This window comes from Corvus cornix, chromosome 1A (genome assembly GCF_000738735.6).
Source record: "Corvus cornix cornix isolate S_Up_H32 chromosome 1A, ASM73873v5, whole genome shotgun sequence".
Taxonomy (NCBI): Eukaryota; Metazoa; Chordata; class Aves; order Passeriformes; family Corvidae; genus Corvus; species Corvus cornix.
The window spans coordinates 44,901,805-44,927,575 of record NC_047057.1 but is presented as its reverse complement, the minus strand read 5'-3'; the positions used below and the strand labels follow the sequence as shown (position 1 = coordinate 44,927,575).

At 43.1% G+C, this 25,771-nt stretch overlaps 2 protein-coding genes across 3 annotated transcripts; one reads left to right on the top strand and one right to left on the bottom strand.

The window, feature by feature from the left end:
• The first annotated feature begins 1,173 nt into the window (after window positions 1–1,173).
• HAL (histidine ammonia-lyase) lies at window positions 1,174–13,577 on the top strand. Its single transcript, XM_010410800.4, has 20 exons — window positions 1,174–1,563; window positions 1,985–2,045; window positions 2,214–2,241; window positions 2,539–2,613; window positions 2,712–2,784; window positions 2,869–2,935; window positions 3,124–3,161; window positions 3,246–3,371; window positions 4,748–4,887; window positions 6,280–6,327; window positions 6,936–7,083; window positions 7,160–7,255; window positions 7,371–7,429; window positions 8,201–8,281; window positions 8,901–8,966; window positions 9,067–9,232; window positions 11,358–11,492; window positions 12,068–12,176; window positions 12,270–12,339; window positions 12,782–13,577. The coding sequence occupies exons 1-20, from the start codon at window positions 1,317–1,319 to the stop codon at window positions 12,929–12,931; spliced, it is 1,983 nt and encodes a 660-aa protein (XP_010409102.1). The 5' UTR covers window positions 1,174–1,316; the 3' UTR covers window positions 12,932–13,577.
• A 2,610-nt stretch (window positions 13,578–16,187) lies between these two features.
• AMDHD1 (amidohydrolase domain containing 1) lies at window positions 16,188–25,554 on the bottom strand. Of its 2 annotated transcripts, none has more exons than XM_039570941.1 (9): window positions 25,431–25,554; window positions 24,470–24,576; window positions 23,132–23,196; window positions 22,253–22,530; window positions 19,319–19,544; window positions 18,228–18,352; window positions 17,285–17,378; window positions 16,728–16,888; window positions 16,188–16,457 (listed from the first exon to the last, which is right to left on the bottom strand). In XM_039570941.1, exons 1-9 carry the CDS (start codon window positions 25,502–25,504, stop codon window positions 16,343–16,345), a joined length of 1,245 nt encoding a protein of 414 aa, XP_039426875.1. In that variant the 5' UTR covers window positions 25,505–25,554; the 3' UTR covers window positions 16,188–16,342. The 2 variants fall into 2 exon arrangements, with proteins under 2 accessions (XP_039426875.1, XP_039426874.1); XM_039570940.1 differs by lacking the exon at window positions 25,431–25,554 and adding an exon at window positions 25,116–25,273.
• Between the last annotated feature and the right edge of the window lie 217 nt (window positions 25,555–25,771).

The following is a 25,771-nucleotide window of genomic DNA, read 5'->3' as shown; positions in this document are numbered from 1 at the left end:
GTCCTCCTGCTTCTTCCTTCTTCCCCCAGCTGTGTATGTGAGCATGAGCTCTGGTCAGAGGAAGCGATATCTGATGTTAACAGGCTCTGGCTTGAGCTATCAGCTTGCAATGAAACTTGTTTATAAAGACATTAGGTCACTAGTGTTGGGGTAAATTGCGTTTTGTTGTAAAAGCCCATGTATCGTATATATAGTGCTTTGGTAGTTAGAGTTCATGCTGCCAGATAATCCTGGTTTCTTGGTGTCAGAGTCAGAAAAAAGAAAATTGTGTCAGACATGGCTTTCTCTAGCATGATTCTAGGTAGCTCTGCTGGGACAGTGTCTCCCACCAGTGGGACCCAAGTTAACATTTCCTACAATAATTAAACCCTAGGTAGTCCCTTTGTTTGGGAGCACTAGTGTGGGTAGCATGGACTGTGAGTGGTGCAGCTGTTTTGCCTTTAAAAAACAGAGGTATTTTCAGATGCTGTGTGTACATGGTTATTCCTAACTTTTTATTTTGGCACTGTCTTAACAGGTATCTCCACGTCTTTTCCTCTGCACCTTCTGCCTGCAAAAAAGCATCACATAGCAGCACTGGGCTTGATAGTGTGCAGCTGTGGCCTCGTATTTGTTGATACCTGTTCTAGTAACATCTTCCAGAGCATAAGGGAAAAGGCTATAGAACTTAATTAATCTTTTCCTTACCTACAATAAAAAAATTCCGTTTTTAAACTTGACCATGGGACTGATGAAAGCAGGCTTGCTGCCTCTGCTGCCTGCTTTTATCCTGCTCTGGATAGCGATGTAAAACTATAATACAATCTTCTTTCAGTCCTAAGAGCCATGAGCAGCCCATATTCCCAAGGTGCCTCTCTTGCAGCCCTGTCCCTTGTGGAGGTTTTTGTTAGGCAATAGCTGTTAACTCTTGTTAAACCCTTACATTTTTAGAACAGTTGCATTGCATCTTAGTCCAATTTATCTATTCCTGCTACATAAGCTCAGCTCCTGGATTTTCATGTCTATATTCCCTATGTGATCTTCAGAATAAAATTCCTGTAGCAATACGTGGGGCGTGTGTGCCTTTCTGTGAAAAGGGTGTGTTCCCTGGGTTTGTTTTGATTGGATGAAGTCAGCCAAACACATTGATCTCATGTATTTACAAAGGTGAGGATTTTGAGGGTGGATTTTTGCCTCTATCTGATTGCAACACTGGGCTCCAGACAGGCACAGCTCTTCAGGCCATTGCACAGCTCTTCAGGCCATTGTGTGGTAAATGTGAGGCTGCTGCACATTGCAGCCCTTCTTGGTCAAGGAACAATTTTTGGAGAGAAAACATGCCGAGGTACACGGTGCATGTCCGAGGAGAATGGCTGGCGGTGCCATGCCTAAACTCCACAAACACCATTGAGTGGCTGGGAAAGGAAGCTGTGAGACGGTACATGAAAAACAAGCCTGACAATGGGGGATTTGCCTCGGTGGAAGAAGTAAAGTTTTACATTCGAAGGTGCAAGGGACTTGGCTTGCTGGATCTTGATGATACCGTGGGGGATGCTCTAGAGGACAATGAATTTGTTGAAGTTGGTAAGCAAAACCTTAAGCATTGCAGAGTGACTGTGTTGTCATCTGAGTCAGGAAACTGTGGTTTTATCTAGATTCATCTAAAATTACACTGGAGAGATTGTCTAGAGTTTTTATGGGAAAATGCCCAATAATTTAAGAATATTTAGGAACAGAACTACACAAAAGTTAGAAGGTACAGGATTCTATATACATCTTCTCTATCTGCTGTCATATATAGTGTAAGCTGTTATGCCTTTGCTTTTGGAATACCTTAAATAAATACATACCTCCTTGTTATTTTCCCAGAAGTGAACAAATATGTTCAGGGATGATAACTGGAAATCAGAATTCTTACTGCTGTGAATTGTAATAAATAACAAATTAATTTATCTGAAGAATCCAATTTAATCATGTATGTGCTTATTCTGCATATTTCTTCTAGTTATAGAAGGAGATATAATGTCTCCAGATTTCATACCATCTCAACCAGAAGGAGTTCATTTGTATCCTTTTTGACTGCTTTGTGAAAGTTTACAATTACAGATGTGTAATTTTCCAGATTGCCTGGTTTTTTTAGAGTTCCTTCATTCTTAAAACACATTGCCAGCTGTAACTGAGTGCTCACTACCTGTGAAATCCTGTCTGCCCTTTTTCCTTTACAAAACTTTCAGATACAGCAAATACCGAGAACCTGAACAGGTAGGAATAACCAATGATTTTACAACTTGGTAACAAATCCTGCTACTCACCAGAAAATGCTGAGAGTTCAGCCAGTGCAGCATTCACAAAAGTAGGGGCTATTCGATTGGCTGGGTCTAGAAAACTAAACTATAATGTGCTTATAATGTTTTTGTTACCTGGGTTCCTGTCTTATGAATAAGCATGAAGAAGCTTCCTGTCATTGCTGAGTTTTGACTGTATTTTTTATTATTATTGATTATTAAGCAACATTATATGTATCCATATCCCAAACTAAAATGTGGTTCTTTGGTGTAGTATATTTCTTTAGATGGCAACAGCTTAACAACGGAGGACTTGGTCAATTTAGGAAAGGGACTCTACAAGATAAAGGTAAAAATTCTGAACAAATGCAGCTAAAAATTATGTGTTTATTTTTCTACAACTAAATAATGAGAAATAAGCTAATATTTAAACTACTTATGTTTTAGCTCACACCCGAAGCTGAAGCTAAAGTCAAACAATCACGAGAAGTGATTGAAAGGATCGTAAAGGAACAGACAGGTAAATAATTTTGCTTTTAACTATTAATTATTTAGAAGACTTCTTCAGGTTCCCTCCTTAACCAGCAGTGTACATTTCTTGCAGTTGTTTATGGCATCACCACGGGTTTTGGAAAGTTTGCCAGGACTGTCATCCCAAACAGTAATCTGAGGTATGTTGTGTGTGCAGCCTTCTCTGCCCTCACTTTTCAGGAAAGGAAGAAGAGGGAGCAGTTTGACCCTGTAGTTGTATAGTTTGGGGTTAAATGAGAGAGCTGCTTCAGGACTTTCTTCTCTTTTGTGCAAAATAAAACCTGATGAGACTTTTTTTGAGGTTTAACATATTTTTTTTTTTCTGTAGGGAGCTTCAAGTGAACTTGGTTCGTTCACATTCTGCAGGTAATGAGAGATTGCTTGGTGTTTCCCTTTTCTGCCCTTGTTGGTAGCAGGTGAGTAACCAAGAGGGTTCTGTTACTGTTTCAGGTGTGGGGAAACCTTTGACCCCAGAGAGATCTCGTATGCTGTTGGCACTGAGAATCAATGTCCTAGCCAAAGGATACAGTGGAATATCCCTAGAAACCCTCGAGCAAGTTATTAAAGCATTTAATGGTAAAAAGATGTTTAAAGAAAATCTTCCTTTCCCTTTTGTTTTTCCTTTTAACTGTTTTGTTAAGAGGTGTAGCTCAATGGGTCAAGCTACAGATGCTGGTCTTTCAGCTTGGTAGTTGAGAGATCAGGGCTAGAGTTTGGCTGTACAAGCTCACAACTGGAGACCATTGCTCTGTTGAAGGACATGGGGTATGAGCTTAACTGACTGGAAAGGCTGAGAGAAAGGGATGCAACAGGCAGAAATTTGGGAAATGAGCCTCTGAAAGGTCAGATAATTAGTTCAAGGCTAAGCTTGACTAAGAGCATGGCTCTGGGAAAGCTTTTTTACAAAGGCTCAAGTCTCTGTCCTCTCTCTTCTGTCTCTTCTGTCCTGTTGGGTGGTATCGTGTGTGTCACCATCTCTAGGAATACAGGGATTTAGGGAGGAGGGGGCCATTACCATACAGAACACTGCATGTGTTGGTGTTTGTGAAGCAGACCCACTTAAGCACCACCTGGTTTTGGGAGCAGACCCCCTGAGACCTACAGAGGTGTTTGTACACAAGGGCTACGAGGCAGCCACACAGAAGCCCATGGCCAGTCAGCAGCTTACATGGCCACAACTGCCACAGCAGTTCCAGCTGGGTGGCCTTCCCCCCCTTGCCAGATGCTGTGGCAGAGAACCCAAAGCAGTGGCTGATGTTCATTAGCTGATGACCACTGGATGGCCCCTCTGGTGGGGCCTTGCCAAGCAAAGAGCACCTTCTGTCTAATGTCAGTGTTAGGATCAACTCTCCTTCTCTTCTTTTCCTAAACTGTAGATTGGGAAGATTGTTCTGAGACCACAGACCACGTGTATGAGAGAAGAGCCATGTTCATTTATGTGAGCCCCAAAAACAGTCTTTGTGCTGCACTCTGTAACACCCTCCTCCTCCTCCTCCTGCAGTGTGTGAAGGAGCTGCAATTCAGTGTTTAGCTCTGCAAAATAAGAGGAACAGACAGGTTCCCTCCTTGCTTCTTCTGATGTTTCCCAGGCTCCATTTCTTCATTTCCACGTTTCAGTGCCCAGAGGAGTAGGACGGGGAGAAGAGGGCTCAAAGATGGTTTCTAAGAATAGCCCAGTGTTTAGTGGAGTAAGAAATTAGGAGATAGCTTTGTCCACACCAGGTGGTCACCCTGTGATGGAGAGCTGAGACAAGAAGCATTGTAGCTGCCTTGCTGTAGGTGCAATCACCCTGGGCTGTGTCCCCCAGGCTGCAACGAGAGTAGTCCTGTTGGGGACATTGTTCATGATTGCAGGATGTTACTGTGACCACACTTACGAGCTGGCTTCTCTGTTTTCCAAAGAGTGTATCAAGGGAAGGTTCTAAAATGAGTGATTTTTGTGTTCTTTCTAGCATCCTGCCTTCCTTATATCCCAGAGAAAGGGACAGTTGGAGCCAGCGGAGACTTGGCCCCCCTCTCTCATCTTGCTCTGGGATTAATTGGAGAGGGAAAGATGTGGTCCCCGAAGAGTGGCTGGGCTGATGCTAAATATGTAAGATTCGTGCAGCTGATTGGGTTTGCTCAGATTAATAACATGTAAAAGTCTTTGGATTTTCTATACTAGTTTGAATTAGGACTAGGTTGCCTTTAGCTACTCATCCTCTAATTTGAGGAAGGTGGGTCCATGAAGAATGTAATAACCGACCCACATGTCACTGGAGGAGACATAAATAAGCAGCATGTTATTGAGCCCTAAAGACATATCATGCCATAGTATTGCAATACAAGATAGCACAGTGACATCATTTATGAACTGGAGAAAGGGACAGGATATGATACCAACTCTGAAAGAATTATTACTGTATCTCCAGCTCCATGAACATCAACGCTTTTCTAAAAAACCCGAGATCACCTCTCAAATGCAGAGAGTACCTGGAGATTTACTGGAGGCAAAATCTTCGCAGTAAAATTTCTACTGATTTTATAAGGGCTTTAAGTAAATACATAGGTTTGGATATTTTATTTTTGATAAACTAACTAGGGTTACAAGGAGCCTTTATATCATTCTCCTTCACAAGACAGAAGTGTTAGAATGGAATTAGGTTTTAATCAATTGTTATTCTGTCACTAACACATCAGCAGATTGATCTTGTGTTAAGTATCTCCAAGTCCAGCTCCTCCGAAGTCTTTCACGGTAGTTTGTTCTGCTACACCTATCACTCCTATCCATGAATATTTGAATACCAGACTTGTTCATGAATTGATAGGTGTACATCACTATAGACTGGAGAAGGATTGAGGACTACACAGGGAGAGGAGTAGGGAGGAAGCAGACCAGTGTGTTCTGGACCTTCGAAATCAGAAGTTATAGCTGTACACTTCTGAGATGCATTACCTCTTCTGTTGGAAAGGGTGAGAGGATTAAATGAGAAATAGGTTATGCTGTTTCTCCATTTCCTACAAGACCAATTGCCCTCTAGAATAGACATGTATAGAATAAACTGGATAGGACTCCTCTTGCCACTAGAGATTTTCTATAGAAAGGATTAGGGGATCATTTTAAAAGGAATAATTTATGCCAAGCCAAAATGCTATAAGGCAGGGTGTAGGCAGAATTGCCTTCCCAAGAGGTTTCCAGCCTTCTTTACTGTTGCCCTCTCCCATCATCTAGAACACAGTAGATGTTAATGGGCCGTGACAGTATCTTGCTTAGTGCTCCTGCTACCTTCTTGTACTGGCACTAGGAAATAAGGTGCTAGTTTGGAAGCCCTTTAATTAGCCCAGCAGAAAAAAATATGTTATATGTTTGTGATATAAAGCTCTTTTTCTCCCATCACTTAAGAAATTTGTTAGTATTTCTATTCATGGAAACATTTAAGTTTTAGTGACTTAGTTACTGAAGAGTATTTTTCATTGATTATCTTGGCATTGAACTCCTTCACAGGTCCTGGAAGCCCATGGACTGAAACCAATTACCTTGAAACCTAAAGAGGTAATAAAGTTTAATGATGTCAGCTGATGAAAACGAGCACAGTCAATCACTATTTGCTTTATATGCACAATAAAAGCATTAAATGAATTAATGATTTTAAATCAAGCTTCAGAAGGATATTGATGAAGTGTTGTCAGGAGCGGGATTCACTCCTCCTAGTGTCACCCTGCTTGACCTGAAATGTCAGACCCAAGCCTGGTGTTCAGATTGGCTCTGTGGTCAGTGGAGACAGACAGGCCCCTTCAGAAAGCACTTTATGCCATCCTGAAACAGCTGTCTAAGAGGCACCTTCAAGACAGTACCTATCTGCCCTTTGGCTGTAACAGGAGGTCAGATGACTGACTTGAAGCAGGTATCTGACTTACTTGGAACTACTGGTGCCCCAAGGGTGTCTGCAGTGACTTAGTGGGGTCATGAGCATTGACACTTTACATAGCAAAGAAGCTCAGTCAAGCTGTGCATTTTATGATTTCAGGATGGTCCAAGAAGCTAGGCAAAGGTCTTTAACTTCTTCATGTGGGAAGGAGAATTGTCACAGATATGGGGAATTGTCACAGTGTGTGGAATAGCTGCAATGACTTTGCTTAACACCTGCTCTCCCTTTGAAGGGTCTGGCCCTCATCAATGGGACACAGATGATCACCTCACTGGGCTGTGAGGCAGTTGAAAGAGCAGGGGCCATAGCGAGGCAAGCTGACATCATCGCTGCCCTTACACTCGAAGTCCTGAAGGGTACAACGAGGGCCTTTGACACTGGTGGGTACTGGGCCTTCCCTGTCTGTTTGCTGAACAAAAGCTTTGCCAAGCCTAACCATCTAACTTGTCTTACTAGATATCCATGCAGTGCGCCCACATCGAGGGCAGGCTGAAGTGGCCTTTCGATTCAGGTCTCTTCTAGATTCTGACCATCATCCATCAGAAATAGCAGGTGAACAATCTTAACCTTCACCCTCTCAGATTACCAGGACAAGCTGGGTCCTTCAACAGGACACAATGCTTTTGTGTAAGGAATATTTGAGTTTTGCCCCCCTTTTTTCTTCCAGAGAGCCATAGATTCTGTGACCGAGTTCAGGATGCATACACAATGCGCTGCTGCCCTCAGGTAAAAACTGACTTTTATATCCTTCTATTACAATAGATAAATGATGATGAAGTTTCCACCTCAGAAATACTGTCAGTTATGTGCTGTCTGACTCTGTCTGACTCTTATTTTGCTTCTTCTTCACTTCAAAATTGTAATAATGGAGATATGTAATTTGTTGATTGCGTGCATGCACCCATCAGCAGCATCTAACAAAGCAGTGTTCAGATCTGGAAGAGGCCAGGGGTCAGAAGCAGAGGGAAAGTGCTAGTTTCCATGCTTGCAGATTTTGTAGGGACTTTCTTCTGCAGTGGTGTTAAGAACATGAACTAGGTGTTTCCAAAAGCCAACGGAGTGTAGTAGCTCAAACATGTTGGAAGAAGTCAGTCGTATGTGTTTTAACAGGAGCAAAGCTATTAAACCAGTGGAATTAATGGAAGCCAATTAATTAATAAGAGGTTTTCTGTGGGTCTTTGTAAGGCTACTTCTTCCCTCATAACACTTCTGCCACTGAATGAATATCTTCCATTTAGGTAAACCAACCCAAACAAGTAAAGAATGTCATATTCAGATTACTCTTTTGGCAAAACTGCCACAATAATAGTGAATATCATCTTTCAAGTGTCTAGGATTGTCAGTGATGCTCCTCATGTTAAAACAAATCCAAGACCGTCTTCCATGTGTGAAAGTCGAGTGGGATGATGGGAAAGAGGGTCCCTGCAACTCAGTCAGCATCCTGAAGGCGAACTAAGTGCAGATACTAAGCTCAGGCACAAATGTCTTTTGTTCTAGGTCCATGGAATTGTAAATGATACAATTGCTTTTGTGAAGGACATAATAACGACCGAAATCAACAGTGCCACGGACAACCCTGTATCTTTTCGATTACTTTAATACTTTGTAAAATCCTGCTTGGCCTTTTTTATTCTTTTCTTCAGTATAATTACTCTCACAGGAGGCAAAAAAGTCATAACTGGCTTTGGTCAATAACTGCCATTGTTTGCAACAGTAACCTCTCTTCCTTTCCTATGACTGCACGGGAGGATTTCTGTCAGCACTGCAATGCAAGGCTGCATTTCTGTCACCACTGTAATGATGCTGTACATAGCATCATATCAATTGCTGATAAGCATCATGGCTTCTAATCTGTCCTAAATTGTAACTGTCATGGAGAGGATCTATCAAGGAACTGAAAATCTATGCTAGGATCTGAACAGATGGGTTTCTTTGCCCCCCTCCCCACCCTCCATCAAAGACCTCCCTTTATGTAGCTTATTTGAAAAAAATACATATCAAAATTGTATGTACAAGTTTGAAGAACTGAGATTGTGTCTTCATTTCCTGAAAAGTGGAAGTGTGGATGCAATATAAAGTGCTTGCACATAAAAGCCTATGAGCACAAATACTCCTTCAGTTAAGATATTCCGATTACCGCAGATATCTCTCATGTAAACTGTGTTTCACTTGTGTGTGCCTCAACTGCTCCTTAAAGATGGTGTTTGCTGAAAGAGAAGAGACCATTTCTGGAGGAAATTTTCATGGGGAATATCCTGCAAAGGTAATTCAGCATTTGAAGAAAGGAAAAAACTTTGTTTCTGTTTTGGTTTTTTTGCTTGCTTGTTTCTGTCATCTGGTTTAATGAGATCTTTTTTTTGTAGGCTCTGGACTATTTGGCAATTGGTGTGCATGAACTCGCTGCAATTAGTGAAAGAAGAATTGAGAGGCTGTGCAACCCCTCACTGAGTGAACTGCCTGCATTTTTAGTCACTGAAGGAGGTCTGAACTCAGGCTTCATGATTGCACACTGCACAGCAGCTGCCCTGGGTGAGTGCTTGAGCAATACCACAGGGAGAGCAAGCTAGAAAGACTGATTTCTTTCAAGACAGATGTAATCTAATAGTAGACACAAAGGTATCTGGCTCCTGTTTTCTGTCTCTTCTCCGCTTGTTTTTTGCTGTCTTATAAAGTGTGATGTTGAGTGCAGCTGCTATTATTTCAGCTCAGGCTTCCTTACTCTGCACTGACCCTTGGGCATGTTCAGTGCTCTGAGCGTGCAAACTCTTAAGTGGACTTTGGTGGGAAGGCTTGTCTCAAAGGTGGCCTGATGCCCTCAGTACTGGCTGTCTCCATTTGACAGCCTGGTCTGTACATCAGTATTAGACCCCACAGTCCTCAGCAGACTGGAGTTTGCAGGGCTGGCTATTGGGGGAGCACACTGAAATTAGACATCAGTTCGGTGTTTCCTCTAGTACCCGTGACTAAGGCAACAAGAAACCTGATGGCCGCTGGGATATCACAGTTCATAGGTTCAGGGAAGCATGAGCCAATATAAAGATAAACATGCTATGAGAAGAGAGTAAATTTTAAAAGATACAAACAAACACAGGAACAGAGGATATCAGATAAATGTGTAGATAAACATTCTGCAGAAAAACAAGTGAATTAACTAAATCAATATGCTAAAGGAACCCTGCCTAGAGGCTGGTTTGGCAAGTGGGCCTGGAAGAGAAGCTGAAATGCTCATCCCCCCTCGTTTAAGGGCTGGAAGCTTTACCTTTTGGCTGGGAAGAGTTTAGGATGGCTCCAGGCCTCAGCTGGTTACATGGCATCAGGTTTCACTGCACACTTTTGCAATCTGGTGTGACAGATTCTGGGGTGTTTGTGATTTCTGCTGTGGGAAATGAAAATTATAGCCCTGCCTCTGCTGACAGTAGGAGTCCATGGGTCAAAATCATCTCATCCTGATCAAAATAGACAGGATTTTATCTGAATTGAAGTTTGAGTTCCTTTTATTTTTTTTAACCTATTTTTTAATCATTAGTATTTTTTTAATCACTCTGCCATTTTCTGGGCTGTTTGTGTACCAGATAATGTTTTTCACTCCCAGGGTTAATAGATAAAACTGCAAAAAATTTGCAGGCATTTTGCAGCGCTGCTGGATGTGTCTGTCTGCCCCCGTTCCAGCAGCTCTGTGCCTGCCAGACCGAGCTGTTTGCAGCGGCCACATGCAGCCTCTCCGGGACCTGCTGTCACCTGCCTGAATGTGCCAGCTGGCCTCTGGTCCTAGACTGTGTCACTCCAGCCTGTTTGCAATTGGTGTCACCACCTCTCTGTCGCTCTTGTAGCTTTTCTGAAGCCACTAATTTGGCAAGGGCATTACGCAGCATCCTGCTGGGCTTCAGAAAGAAAAGGCCCAGTGCAGCCAGAGATTCAGACCTCATTTTTTCTCTTTTAAAGAGCAATTCTCAACCTCAAATTGTCATTGAATGGTGCCTAAGGCCTTTGCTGCAGCCAAATTGCCATTGCTTTGGGGTGCAGCATGAGAATTTACTCCAGAGCTTGCACCTGACTCTCAAAGCTGGAGTGGTGTCATGCTCATGGACATGGGCAGCCTTGTAGCAAGACGAGAGTGGGAGAAGATTTGTATCACACTCCTGCATTTTTGTACAGGAAGTTCTGAAAGTGCCTCAGCTGCAATGAGCAGACCAGATGCTGATCTCTAGCTGTGTTCTTGAAAACAGGGGAGGGGCGATATTCGTGACCAAAACCAGAGGGAGCCAATACCCTTTACAGAGAGTTGCCCCAGAGCAACAGGCAGGACCAGGCTAGTGTTTCAGTTATGCTGTCTGCTCTTCTTCTTCAGTTTCCTTCAGGCCTTTTAGCCACAGCAACTCAAGCCTGGAGATGGGGGAGTGAAGAGTGAGCAGTCGTTCCATATTTGATTAATATTTGAGTCTAAAGACTGATGTTGGTTAGTTTTCAGAGGCAATGGCAGATTTTCAAGGTGGTTATTACAAATTACTCAGTCCAGGTAAAATACTGATGCATCCTCAAAAGAGGAGCAATAGTTGGACCCAAGGTGGTAGATAGGCTCTTATCTCCATGCTGTCCATTGCTTCTGCTGTCTCATGCCCATTCTCCCAACATTCATTGTGCCGGATTTTTGCAGTTTCTGAAAACAAAGCCTTGTGCCACCCGTCTTCTGTGGATTCTCTCTCAACCAGTGCTGCTACAGAGGATCATGTATCCATGGGAGGATGGGCTGCAAGAAAAGCTTTGAGAGTTATTGAACACGTGGAACAAGGTAAAATTAAAATCCTGATTTCCAGACAGACCTTGATTCACGAAAATGAGAAGCTAATACCAATAATGATCAGGTGTGAGGTAGGCAGATACAGTGCAAACATCTCCAGACAGAAGACTCTCTTCCAAAGCACTGTCATTTTACCGGTGTTTTCATGTGGGCTCTTGCAAGCTTCATAGAGAGAACTTTCATTTTTAGCTCAGGCCCTTCTTTTCTCAGTGCTAAAGAAGTTTTCTGATTTATGATGGACATTAATTTGAGTATTCAAGTTAACCTGGAAGAGATTCCTAGGGATTTAAGACACTGGTGACCAGGATTTCCTGGTACACTTGAAAGGTCTGTACAACAGAGCACCCAAAATCTGCTTGCTGAAATGCTTGATACTGCCCCCAGCATCATCCATGAAATGGTCCTGCCACTGGGCTGGCTCTCTGGGGCATGTGGATCCACTGGTTTTTCACATTGCCTGAAACCATATCGTATTAGTGAGAACAAAGGCCAGGGATAGCTTTACACAGGAAACCTCGCCTTGAGCTGTACCTGCCAAACATCCCTTTCGCTGTTCTGTTTCCTAGTTCTGGCTATCGAGCTGCTTGCTGCCTGCCAGGGCATTGAATTCCTACGCCCTCTGAGAACAACAACCCCATTGGAGAAGGTCTACGACCTTGTGCGCTCTGTGGTGAGGTAAGATCAGATAAACACCTTCCTCAGAGGTTGCCTGCCTGGAGAGCAGCTGCTGGCGGTGGTGGTTAATGTTTCTCCAATGTCTCGTTACAGGCCCTGGATAAAGGATCGCTTCATGGCCCCAGACATTGAAGCAGCTCACAGGCTGCTCGTGGACCAGAAGGCGAGTGCTGGCTTTTGGCTTGTGCCATAGGATTGTCTAGAACCCTTTTTCTTTGTCCATGCCAGCTGCTGTTTTTGCTGCTCTATCCTCTTCATGGTCAAGTGGTTTTGTAGCAAGTGCAGTGATTCTCTCCCAGCTATTGCACACAGAGCATTAGCCTGGTAACAAGACAAGACAAAGTATTTTTGCCTTGAATCCTTTCACCTTGTCCCCTTGGAGCTGTATCCTTTCCCATCCCTTGTCAACTCCATCCATGTGCTCTTCCCTAAACCTCACTCTATCTGCCTCTCTGGTTCTGCTCATCCCATATAGCATATCTACATAGCTTTGCCACCTCTATCCCAATAACTTTTCTATAAGGTTTCCTGAACTCATGTGTTGATGTCTTAGCTGACCTTTTGTCTTGCCTCTGACTCTGCTGTTTCACATTCTTGTTTCACAGGTGTGGGAAGTGGCTAAACCTTACATTGAGAAGTACAGGAGGGAACACATCCCTGAATCAAGACCCATTTCACCTACAGCTTTCTCCCTAGGATCGCTGAGAATGAGTGCAGATGATAGTCATGACCACAGGCATCAGAATGAACTTTGAGAGTTGCAGTCCTCTGGAAGAGAGCAGATCCTTTCCAGAACCTTACCTGAGCATGGCTGTTCTACTCAAACTCAATGTGGTTTCTCCAGGTGACCCAGAGGACCTGACTGTCTAGCTCAGGAGCAAATAGATAGTGAAGAAAAGTCTCACTGCTTTCCTCACATGTGAAAGACAACTTTGTGATGATAGTGTGGTTTTGACTGAATTTCATGAACTTCTGAACACAAATCATTCAGACTCCTGCTGAAACCAGTATTTGTTTTGTCAACTCTTCGTTTGTATTCTCTTCATCTGTTCCAATGATACCAAACAGCCTAAGTTCAATATTCTTGATACCTTTTTTTTTCCCCCTTTGGGTAATTGCTGTGATCCCCTTCATTTTGCCACAAGCAAAATTATCTTTACACTTAATTCTTCTCTCTTTTGCAGATCTTATGTGAGGTACAGGTTCTTGTATAACAGGAGCATTTTTAGAGCAGGTGCTTCACAAATCAGAAAAGCTGTGAGCATAGGAGTGTGCTATGAAGATCATTGCTCCAAAACAAATATATTATATTCTGGTGATGGACTACACTTAATGCAGCTTTCCAAGAGCTGTGGGCTGCAATTAATAAACTGAGGCTTCATATATGGCTGTAGCCATCTATTCTCCTGTCATGTGTGTGATAATGAAAATGTAAAGCAAATGCTTAATTTGGAAATTAATAGGACAGGTGGCACAGGGGCCAGAAAAGGGGGAAGAGGTGTAGGAGTGGTGAATGTGAACCAGTGCTGAGGCAATAGCGCCAAGACCTACACTCACATGGCTCACCAGGGCTCTGCCTGTGTGCCAAGGGCCCTGTCCCCATAGACGGGATTATGACAGAGTGTGCTCTGTGTTACAGCACTGACCTCTGGCACAGGCTTGATTTTGCAAGGGAAGAGTCAGGACATGGATTTCACATCATGGTGCAGTGATCACATGGCAGTACTGATCTGGCTGTGGGGCATTCAGCACGAGCTTTGGCTAGGCTGCACGGGCAGCCAAAGCACCAGTGTGGGGCTGCCTTTGGGTGTCCGAGACCTGCCATGTTAAATGTGCCCTGAGGAGAGGGCTCATGCCTGCTGGCAACCTAGCAGGGAGACACATATCCTGGCCAGAAGATCTGGGAACTAGGGCACCCACGGCACATGAGCTCCCAGCTAAGCTCCTTCCTTCTGCACCTGATGTGCAACATCTCCATCCTGTCTCTCCCTCATGTGCCAAGAAAGTCTCTATTTCTTCAGTGTGAGGCTCTCTGTAGCAGGCAGGTCTCAATCTCCCCCTGAAGCTGTTTCAATTTGTATAAAATCAGGTATTAAAAAGAAGTGTGAGAACAAACAGACAGGCTTTTATCTTGTGGGATCAACCATTTGCCTTCAGCCATGTGTTAAGGCTGATGAGTCCTTCAGCGGCAAGGCTGGCAGAAGTTCCTATGCCCACGTTGCCTATGTCCTGCTCCCCGTGCTGTGGGAGCCAGCACTGTGCATGTCATCACTGAAGTGAGCCACGCTAAAAACAAAACAACATCCTGCATTCTGGAGGGGTGTGCCTTCCCTGGCAGCTGTGGGGATAACAGTGCCACAAACTGCAGGACCACATAGCTGCCCGTTGGGAACCACTCAAGCCAGCTGTGCCCCTGAAGTAAAATCGCATGCTCTGACTGCAAACTGCCACTAGTTACAGCCCTGGGGCACATTCCCAAATGGCTGCTGGATTCACCCGAGCTGCCCGGGCAAACTCATGGTTTCAGGTTCCCACGAGAACTTGTGCATGAGAGCAGAATCCCCTCACATCAGTAGTTTCAGGCCACAAATGCCTATTCCTGTCCAAAAGGGAATATTTGAGGCTTTCCTTTATGCAGTCTTGGGCCCCAAACACCCTAGGCATTCAGATAAGAGATTCTGGGTCTTGCTTCCCGCTCACCTCTGCTTTTGGCTGCCTGGGACCAAGGGACCCCCAGGACACACTGCAGCATGGTGGCCTCAGGTTTTGCACCGTGCCTGTGCAGAACTGAGAGACACCACTCTGCCTGCACGCTGCATGCAAGAAATGTCTGTGCTCCTTCCCTGACAGCCTTCTCAAATCCCTGTATAAACATTATTTATGAAGGCTGTCTTGGGCAGAATGGACCCTGCAATCACATATTTCTGATGTTCTTTCAAGCTTTATAAAAACAAAGTCCCACACCCACATCTGGTACAACATCTGTTTGCAGGAAAACACGTCAGGTGCCAGGAATGCTATTATATTGTTTTAAAAACTGATTTAGTTGGCTAGCCTGGATCAAATAAAGCATGAGGAAAGATACTACAGGGGATGGCTTGCATATTTTGGGTATTAACAGATATGCCCAAGGCTCAGGAAGATCAGGAGGTCATAATGCTCATACATATTTGTGATGGCTTTCAAATATCTGTTAATCAGAATGAGACCACTGTCCTTCCTCAAAGGTCTGGTTCACTAAAGCACTGTGCTCTGTATCGCAGGTTATGTCACCTGCTTATATCAACACTTATTTTTGATGTGAAGTTCTTCATGCTTGTCAGGTGTAGTTTTATGACTTCACCTTCAGAAAGTAAATCCCTTTTGCTTCTGCAGCCACCATCCATTTGAAAATTTGAAGAAAAGTCCCAGTCCACGTGTATTCAGAGACCCTCCTACCCCAGACCCTCTGCTTAAGTACTGCAAAAGCTTCAACTCTCCAGATCTGTATCATCCTTTTTTCTACATACTGCATTCCTAAATGATGGTGCAAGCTGTGGGGAAAAAAGTAGTAGCTGAAAGAGTGCTTTAAAAAAATTAAGCTCCTAAGTTTCAACATGGCTTTGAGTAGGAGATACCATACTTAACTTACCAGAATCCCATTCAAACTCCCACAAACAATTACGTCCCATGTTATTTCAGATTCAGCCTAAAATAAATAAAATCAGGTCTTTTCTGGAACATCTGTATGACACTGCATGTGATCTCCCAGCACAGCCAAGGGCCATCCCAAATGTGCATGCCTGAGCCCCTGGCCCTCTGTCACATGTTACTTGACATCACACTCCCCAGTCAATCTTACCTGGATCCAAACTTTGTTTACTCATTGCCAGTTTGTTTGGGTTATTTTCAAATATAATAATATTATAGATTAGTTGTATAGGAAAACATTTTTGGAAACTGTCTTATTTAAGATGGATACAATTAGAAATTATTTTATTGTGCTGGAGAGAAGGACAATGGACATGGAGATGCACCAAATGGGTAATGCTTCGTAAGGTTTATTTGAATAAGAGTAAGGTGAGCAGGCAAACAATTTACTGGTAAATACAAATCTGATTTGTCTGTTGCTTTGAAATACTCCATGCTAATTTGATTTTAGTAGTTTACTAAATTACTGCCTTCTCTCAGTAACTGCTCATTGTCTCACACCTCTCATTTTCATAGACAACTTTTCCTTTAATTATAACGTAGTTGATCAATGCTTCATGTCCACCAAACTGGTAAATCAAGTGCTCCCACCTAAAAACACAAGATGTTAAAGAATACAGAAACTTGCATAAGAGTCTATCAGTAGAGAATTTCTTCCACAAAATAAACACATATTCTCTTTAGATAATTTGTAATTAGGCATTGATTACTTGTAATAACAGCCCCAAAAGTCTTAGGCTTTATTTCCCACTGGAGTAATTAAGGAAAATGAAAGTGGGTCTGAAATGCTACCAGTGTCCCTTTATTCAGTGAGGACAACTACTGTTAAAGCACATTGCAAATGCCAATGGAAGAACAAACCTTGATGAATTTATGATAAGAAGATCCCCCTGCTTGCCGACTTCCAAGGAGCCATGGGTGTCTGATTTGCCCAGAGCATAAGCTGCATTAATGGTGGCAGCTGCCAGTGCTTCATTCATTGACATCTTCATGTTTACACAAGCCAGATGCATCACCATAGGCTGTAGGCAAAGAAGGGGACAATGGGACTGACCAGGAACACAAAGCTGTTTATGCTTCAAATCCCTAAGCGCTCTCCTTTTTCCTTGCACAACAGAAGGAGCTCTTCCGCACAACATAAATCTCGTCAACTCCAAAACAAGAACTCTAAAATCAGTAGCTCTGAGAGCATTTTGAATAGGCCTCTCAGTGCACATGAAGGATGGGACCCATTCTGGTTTCAAGAATTTCTGGCAAAAACTCCCAATACACACAAACAAGCACAGGCAGATGTCTGTGTGGGGCATACAGCTCTCCTTGTGCATATGAAACCAGTTTGAAGCGTGCAAGACCTACACACAAGTTGTACTAGTAAGAAATTTCATAATTCTGTGGTTTCAGTATTAGGATTATCTTACCATTGAAAAACAGTATGCATTAGGATTAAAGTCACTGCCAAGAGCAACTATAACACCTTCTTCCAACATTTTTCTTGCTTGAGGTTGCTTCAGTCTAGAGGTAAAAAGAAACTTATCAGTATGATTTGCTTAGTTATCATACAATGATTTACAAGGGCAAAAGTCATCTCTCAGTTTGGCTACATTCATGCATTCAGTTACACTGATCCTTTTGGAGATGAAAGCCCAAAATCTCCTCTTGCATCCCTACCTATCACCCTATGGACAACATAAATGGGGAGTGTGCGCCACAACTTTTGCAGTAACAGCATGTGGCAGCAGCCAGTATCAACCATCAGGCTGCAGGCCACTGAAATTCTGGTGTTTATCCAGACCTCAGACACCTCAGAATTTACAAGATGAAAATCTTCATTTCACTAAAAACCTGATTTTCTAGTTCTTACAGCTTCAAAGATAGGCTCCCAAATATGAGCATTGGCACATGCAATGTAACAGTCACTTCCCAATTATTAAGACTGTGTGTTTAATCTGCATACATTAGAGATACTTTCACTCAGCAATTATAATGCAAAAGATGTTTTCAATAACTTCAATATCTGGAATAGCCATTTTAAAATTGCTCAGCCCCTGGATTAATATGTGTAGGTGTTTGCAGGGTGGGCACTAAGAAATACACTCTCTAGGAAGTTTTAGCCATAGCTGCTCTAAAGCCATTCTAAATCTACTGCGTGACTTTTCAGTAATCTCACAGATTTTTGCGGATTTCCAGCAGAAATAAGACACAAGGAGGCTCATTCAGTTTCTCTCTACTTGTGATTATCTTCACTGACTCAGACTCATCCTTAAGGCATAGACAGATGCTTATTTTAACATCAAAAGACCCTAAAACCACACACATGGACGTGCAGTTACAGAAGTTTCCCCTTCAATCTAGTGGCCTTACCTTAACATGTAGGCTGTTGTTGGTAAAAGGACAGCAGCACACTTAGCTCTTGCCATCGCCACAATACCTTCATCACTAACTTCTTCCAGGTGGCTGATGGCTCGGGCTCCTAGTTCAGCTCCAAGCTAAGTAAATTTTCAAGCAAATTATTCACTATTCTCAATTAATTCAGTAAAAAAAGTTGTTTCCAAATAACTGGAGGAGACAATTCACTATTAATGCAAAATTTACCAGAAGAGAAATAGAAAAGAATGCTTGGAAGAACAATCAGAATACAGAGAAAAATATTTGTTAATTTATTCCAGGAAAAGTTGATCACTTTATCCACCCATGGAGCAGAAGCACACCTTCAGCGGTGTTTTTAACAGCCAAACACACAAACTGTGTGAGAGCCATGGACAAAAACATTACCAACTCCTGTTCATAAAGGATCCATCAGAAAATAGTTCACAAAACTGAATGATGCCTTCAATAGGGAAGCCAAAGAGATTTTTATAATCAACCAAGTTTTTGGTTTGGTGGCATTTTTTTAAAATACAGCAGAGAATAACCATGGGCAGACCCCACAAGGAGGAAGCAATGTTTAAATGATGGTGAAACATGGTCTCAAAGTGACTTCCTTTATCAAGACATTTGGGAACCTAGTCTTGACTAAACCACCCCTCTGAGTGTGCTCAGATATACTGATATCTGAGTAATGAGACTGCTGAGTGTGCTCACTGCAATTTGACTTGTTGCTTCTAACAGGACACTTAACGAAAAAAATATTTTTCAAGTTGCATAGAAACCATGTTTTTGTCATTCTTGGGTTCATGGATATCCACATTCCCGGTCTGTATCCCATGTGGAAGATAAGCAAAGTCAATGTTTGTTTAGTCAGTGCACATTAGTCCCAGAGGTCAAGGCTTTCTCCCATGTCCTTAACTCCAAAGCTGCACATGGACTGCTCTTCCTATCATCTGATAGAAATGATGCCTATGAATGGTCTATTTCATAAAGTCTTTGAAAAAACAACCTCAGTTTTGGAAACTGCAATTCTTTCACAGATTGGGCTCTCACCGGAGCAAAAATGAATGTTAAGAAAGACGTACCTCAGCAGATTTCATCGGATGGAGTTCATCACCATGGAAATTAATCTGTAACCCTATATCTTTTCCAGCTTGAAGTATTCTCCTTGTAGACTCCAGATCAAAGACTCCTTTCTCACAGAACACATCTATATTGTTAACATGTATTTCACCACTTAGTTTGAGTTCTTTCAGTTTAGGAAGGTGGTTATTGATAATGTCATCTGTGGCTTCAGTAGCAGTTTTCCCTCTAATGAAAAAATGTTAGAGCCATATGAGTAACATCCTTGAAGCCTGGCACACATTGAAGCCATACATGCAATTACTAGATTACTTAGGAAATGATGTAAATGTGAATTCCTCAAAAAAACTTCTTAAAAAATTAAACCCAATTGTAATTCATGTGCCCTCCAACATGAGTTACTTTCCATTCAAAGAATATTAGATTGTATTACTGAATATTTTTAATAAGGTTGGCATGTTGGATGCTAACAAAGATATGGGATACTTTAAAACAACTTCTTCTGCTTTCCTATTCATACATTCTGACCTCCTTATACTGTATTCTAAAATACAACTATTTAAAATATGTAAATGAGTATTTAAATATGTTAAATGGTATTTATGCAAAATTTTTATGCAAGTATCAAAACTCAAAGGGGATATGCAGCATAAGTCATTATTTTTAATTTCCCTCTCCTCCTTTTACATCATTCAGAGTGAGGGACAGATAACTGTTTCTAATCAAAGGGACTTCCCAAGGTTTGGTTTGCCAAAGTCAGAATCACTTATGAATCCTCTATTACATAAAGATAACCCAGGAGAGATCACTAAACGCCTTGGAAAGAGCAAAAAGTCCCAAAACATGCAGCTGAGTTAGCATTCTCGAATTTTAATATCTGAAGACAAGGGATGTGCAGCAGCCAAATGCCTGAGAACCGCAGTGCTCATTTCAGGCCTGCAGACACGGGCGCTGTGGAGCGCCGCACGTGCCTGAGCTGGGAGTCGTGCAGTGGCAATAAAGGAAAGAAGCCAAACTCTGCCTGAATTTATAAACAAGGTTATAAAGCAGAGCCCTTCTTCCATTCACTTCTCACCGGAACAGTCATTGGGGTTGCTCAGCCTCTGACCATGCCAAGGCATCTCCCTTTTCTCTTTCTACTCAGCAGCCTTTGGAGGAATTTGGGCTGAAAGAATTAGGGTCAGAGCCAAGACAAACCAGAGGGAAACACTAAGTATTAGTTTCACTTTTTGATGGATATAGTGCCCCAAAATGCAAAACAAAACTGCTGTTGTTTTAATGCAGAAGATTTCTGCTCAGGAAACCACTTTGAAAATTTCCTGCTAAAGTTTAAAAGGGCCCAATAAACACTTGCCAATAAAAAATAATAATAATTTTTAAAAATCAGACATTCCCCAAATCATGCATTGGATTCAAAATGGTGACTGGAGGGACCAAGGAAGAACTGCAGACTTCTTCCTAGTCAAAATGAAAACCCAATCCAGAGTCTAAGTTGGAGGGGTAGCATAAAATTCAAGCAAAATATGCTAGACACAAACATTTGACTGAAAAGAGAAGAGAGGATTTAAAAAGACACAAACTGGAAAATACAGATAACTCAGTATTTCCTTCAGGAAATTTCCTCAAATCCCCAATTACCTTTTCTCCTTACTTAAAATACAATATCCTTACTACTACTACATTTTGTTATGCTTGATGTGCTTCAGTGGGGACAGAAGTGTGCAGAGAATGAGAAGGCACATCTGTCTTTCTAACACAAGAGTTGCTATGTTTGTAAAAACACTGGAATTTATTTAACTGATTTGTAGAAATGCTCAAACCATTTTGGTGGGAAAGACTATTAATCAGGATTTTGATTGAGATCCTGCCAAAGCTTTTTAGGGGAGGGAAAAAGGAAGGACTAAGAAATATATGTATCATTTGGGGTGAAAGGTCAATTTTATTTTACCATAAGTCCTCTAAATTTTAGTAGAACTTCTCGAAAGAAGTAGTTGGTGCTTTCAGCTGATTTTAGTTACTTTTTTCTTAACCATCTTCCAGTTGCTGAAGATGATACAGGATTCATTTTCCATAGTTAAATTGACAAAAGATAATTTACCATCCTGCTCCAAATACACAAGAATTAGATTGCAAAAAATATTTTCTGGGTCATGTTTTCTTGAATTTTTCAGGAGAGGTTGGGGTTTTTTTGGAGTATGCTTTTTTTTTCTTTTAATGAACATCTCTTGAATATTGCCACATAATAAGCCTGCCTCTATCTCACATGCCTTGTCTTGCAGCAGCCTACCACTTAGTATGTCAAAATATCTAGCTAAAACTCCTTGTTAATTCCTTCATACACTGAAATCTGGTAACATGAAGATGTTATTTTCATCATAGCAAAATAAAAATCAAAAGCGAGAAAGGACTTTTATGATACGCCTACTTGAGCCATCAGAATAATTGTGATTAAACACATTTAGTTTAATCTTCTACTCATCTCACAGCTATAAGATATATGCAAGTCTTCATTGAATGGAAGCATAATTAAACTTTGTTTATGGAGGTATATAAGGATTAAATAAGGTATTTTTTGTTGCTTGCTGGCCAAAATAAAATCTCATGGCAGAGACTAAGCTTGAAGGATAGCAGCAAATGCAAGCAGAAGAACTTCTGTACAGGAAACCCTCTAATTTGTGTTATGTTGAGTGTGAGCATTGGCTGGAGGCAGGGGTTCTGCACTAAGCCTGTGTTGGCATATAGGAGTCATTAAATAATGTTCCCCTGCCTTCCTTCAAATTAAAATTTAGGAGAGCCTCCTATAAATACTGGCTGTTTTTTCTCAAGTAGGCTGTATTTTAGGAGTGAGGCAGAAGAAACCTTCCTGAAAGCAGCAGCCAATTTTCAATGCCAAGCAGCAGTACTTAACAAGAGAAAGACAAGTCAAGTCCCGTTACTTGGGCACAGCGTGAGCTCCGCAGTACGTTGAGGAAATGCCAATATCCATGGATTTCTTAGCACGTTCAATCACCCTGAGCATTTTGAGCTCGGTTTCCAAGTTCAAGCCATATCCACTCTTGCACTCCACCAGCGTGGATCCTGCTCTGAGCATGCGCTCAAGGCGGTGCTGGAAAGTGGTGAACAGCTCGTCCTCCGTGGCCTTCCGAGTGTGCTCCACAGTAAAATGTATCCCTCCCCCAGCCTGGTGGATCTCCATATAGGATGCACCTGCCAGCTTGGGTTAAAGAAAAGAAAACAAAAAACACCCCCCCATACAATTAGCTAAGAACCATGCATTTTCCATCCAAGAGATACTGGAAAGTGCCTTGAGGTCTCTTTGCAGTGAGAGAGACAAGGAGAAGAGAAAAAAAAAAACACATTAGTTCTTCCTCCCTCCCCCTTTTCTTCTCTCTCCCCTCCACTTAAGTGAAGAAATTATGTAAGAAGTGGCACAAGGAGAATTACTCTGAAGACTTGTTTTCCCCCGAGTCCAAGGGGAAAACTGATCTCTAGCTAAAAATTCATTTATGTGGAAAAGAAAAAGGGAGAAAAATAATCAATATTTAGATGGTAATAGAAGGCAGCACTCCTATATTGCTTCAATTAATGCAAAAATATATCAAGGCTGGCTGCAAAGGATGCAGGTACACTCCCCACTCAGCCTACCAGTATTCAAAAATCATCCCTCCTCCCTCAGGCAGATTTTCTAACAGAAATTATATATTTTTCTATAAAAGAAAGATGAGAGTCCCTAGGAAGTAGAAATCATTATACATTTAAAAGAAAAAAAAAAAGAGGAGGAAGAAAAATCCATCTGTGCAATTTTATGCTGTTACCTTCATTGCAAACTCATGAACCCTGTCACCAGCCCACACTGGATGTGTATGTGCATCTACCAGGCCTAAAGAAAACAAAGTAAATGTACACTTGGGTTACTTCACTGTGGAAGAGAAAAGATTATGAACATGCAAGCAAATTAAATAGACAGCAGAAGTTCCCCTAAAAAGTCTCTGTTGCTTAGAGAAAAATAAAAATCCAACCAGCCAAATATCTAGGATTTTCTTCAGAGGCTATTTTATTTCAATTTTTTTTTAGGTCTGACACCTTATGCAAAATGTCTCCAGCTAAATGCATCACTTGCTGAGTTTTTCATGTTATTTTGATAATGTTTTCAAACTGTGGAAGAAAGGAGAAATAATAAACTGTGAAAGAGTTCATTAGACTTTAAGACTGTACTCTTTAAAAAAAGGCAAACTGCTTAGGCTGGGCTTAGCACACTAGACTTCCTCTAACAACACTTACAACAGTGTGAGCCTTTCTACACTTTGACACTGCTGAATGGCAAGGGCACTGTAAGAGAAACAGAGGTCTGACAGCTCATGTGCTAACACCATTTGGATAGTTTAGCATGCAATAGACTTGCCCAGCTTTGGGGGTTTTTTATCAGGCAAAGTTGCAGAGTATGTGACTTAAAATCTCTTTTGTCTCCAAACATCTGTGGCCAGGATGGACAGACTGAGCTCTGTGGCTGAATGGCTGATGGGCTGACAGAGTACAGAAAAGAGCAGTGAATCTAAAGAGTCACTCTGTGGGGCCAGCTACATCCCTCTTGTGATCTATGACAGAGGAACAGATCTAAAGACAAAACTGGAGGAGACAGAGCTCCACCAAGAAGCCCAAAAGAATCCTTGAATATCTCCAGTGAGGGAAACTCCACCACCTCTCTGGTGGAGTTCCAGTGTTCAGTCACCTCCACAGTAAAAAAGTTCTTCCTCGTGTTCAGGTGCAACTTCCTGTGCATCAGTTTCTGCCCATTGCCTCTTGTCCTGTTGCTTGGCACCACTGAGAAGAGCCTGGCTCCATCCTCTTGACACCCTCCCATCAGTACTTACAGACAACGATGAGGTCCCCTTTCAGTCGTCTTTTCTTGAGGCTGAACAGACCCAGCTCCCTCAGCCCTTCCTCATAAGTGAAGTGTTGCAGTCCCCTCACCATCTTTGTTGCCCTTTGCTGGACCCACCCCAGGGGCTCCATGTCTCTCTTGTACTGTGGAGCCCAGAATTGGGCACAGCACTCCAAAAGTAGCCTCACTAGGGCTGAGTAGAGGGCAGGATCACCTCCCTCAACCTGCTGGAAATGCTCTTCCTTTGTATCATTATGAAAAATACTCCTACCTGGTAACACGCACTTCCCAGAGCAGTCAATTATCCTTTCAAATGTTGCTTCCGAAAACTGATCGCGAATAACATCTGCCTGGCCCACAGCCTTGATACAACCATCCCTGCAAACCACAGACAACGAACAAAGAACACGTGAGACTATTTAAAAGTCAAGCGCTCAGCAACAGGGCTCCTGGGACAACAGGGGCGGGACCTTCAGCAGGACTGAAGATGCACATGTGGAGGTGGTTTGCTGGTTTTACAGACGCACAGCAAACACTGGGGTAATGCCACGCGTTTCAAGCTGTTTGCCATAACGCTTGTCCTCTGCTTAGATCCCTCTGGACAACACCTTGGTACTCTTCTGTTCTAATTCCTGCTAGGTAACATTGTTTTCCTGCAGTGGATCAGCGAGCATACAGCATTGCTCCATCAGGTATCTATCTGCAGGGCACTCTTCCCCTCACAGAAATCAAACTGCCATCGACTGCCTGGACCTCAATCACGCCCCGTGCCCTGGGAAGCCACAGCCTCTTTGGGGCTGTTCTCCCAGTGGAGTTTGAGGATGCTACCGGGAATCCTGGACGGCGCTTGGGGGATGCGTTCCACCCTCGCACGGAGCTCCCCGCTTTCCCCCGCGCCCCGCCGGCCCCGCACTCACAGCCCCACCACCAGGCTGGCGCCCCGCAGCACGGCCAGGCCGGCAGCGCCTTCCCGCCGCAGGCACGGCTCCCGCCGGCCGCACACCAGCACCAGCTGCTCGGCGTTCTCCAGCAGCAGCCGCTGCCGCTGCCGGCCCGCCATGGCCGCGGGCACCGAGTGCCGGGGCCGCTCGGCTCAAAGTCCCCCGGGGCGGTGCGGCCGAGCGCCCCTCCTGCCCCCGGCCTGCCCCGCCTCGCCCGGCACCAGCCCCAGCCCGACCCCGATCCCGGCTCCGGACCCGGCCTGGGCCCTGCCCGGCTTGGTCTGCCCTAACTTTGCCGTAGCCCGCTCCAGGCGCGGGATGCTGTGCTTGATTCGGTCCAGGATAGCGCGACAACATTCGTGCATCGCGCTGGTTCATGATCAGCTCCGAAACACCGGGTTTTCCAGCTGGGGCTTCCCGGAGCTCTCAGTCCTCACAGCACCACCTGGAGATTTCCCTTTGCCAGGAAAATAGGAGCCTCTGATGTGGGAGCGTTTGTTTGCCCACGTGCCCTGTTCCCTGCGTCCATCACCTCTCCAGCATCCATCAGTTTGCCAGCGCCCACCTCCTTGCCCGCGTCCCAGCAACAACCCCCGAGGTACCATAACACCTCCCACCCACCGCGCCAGATG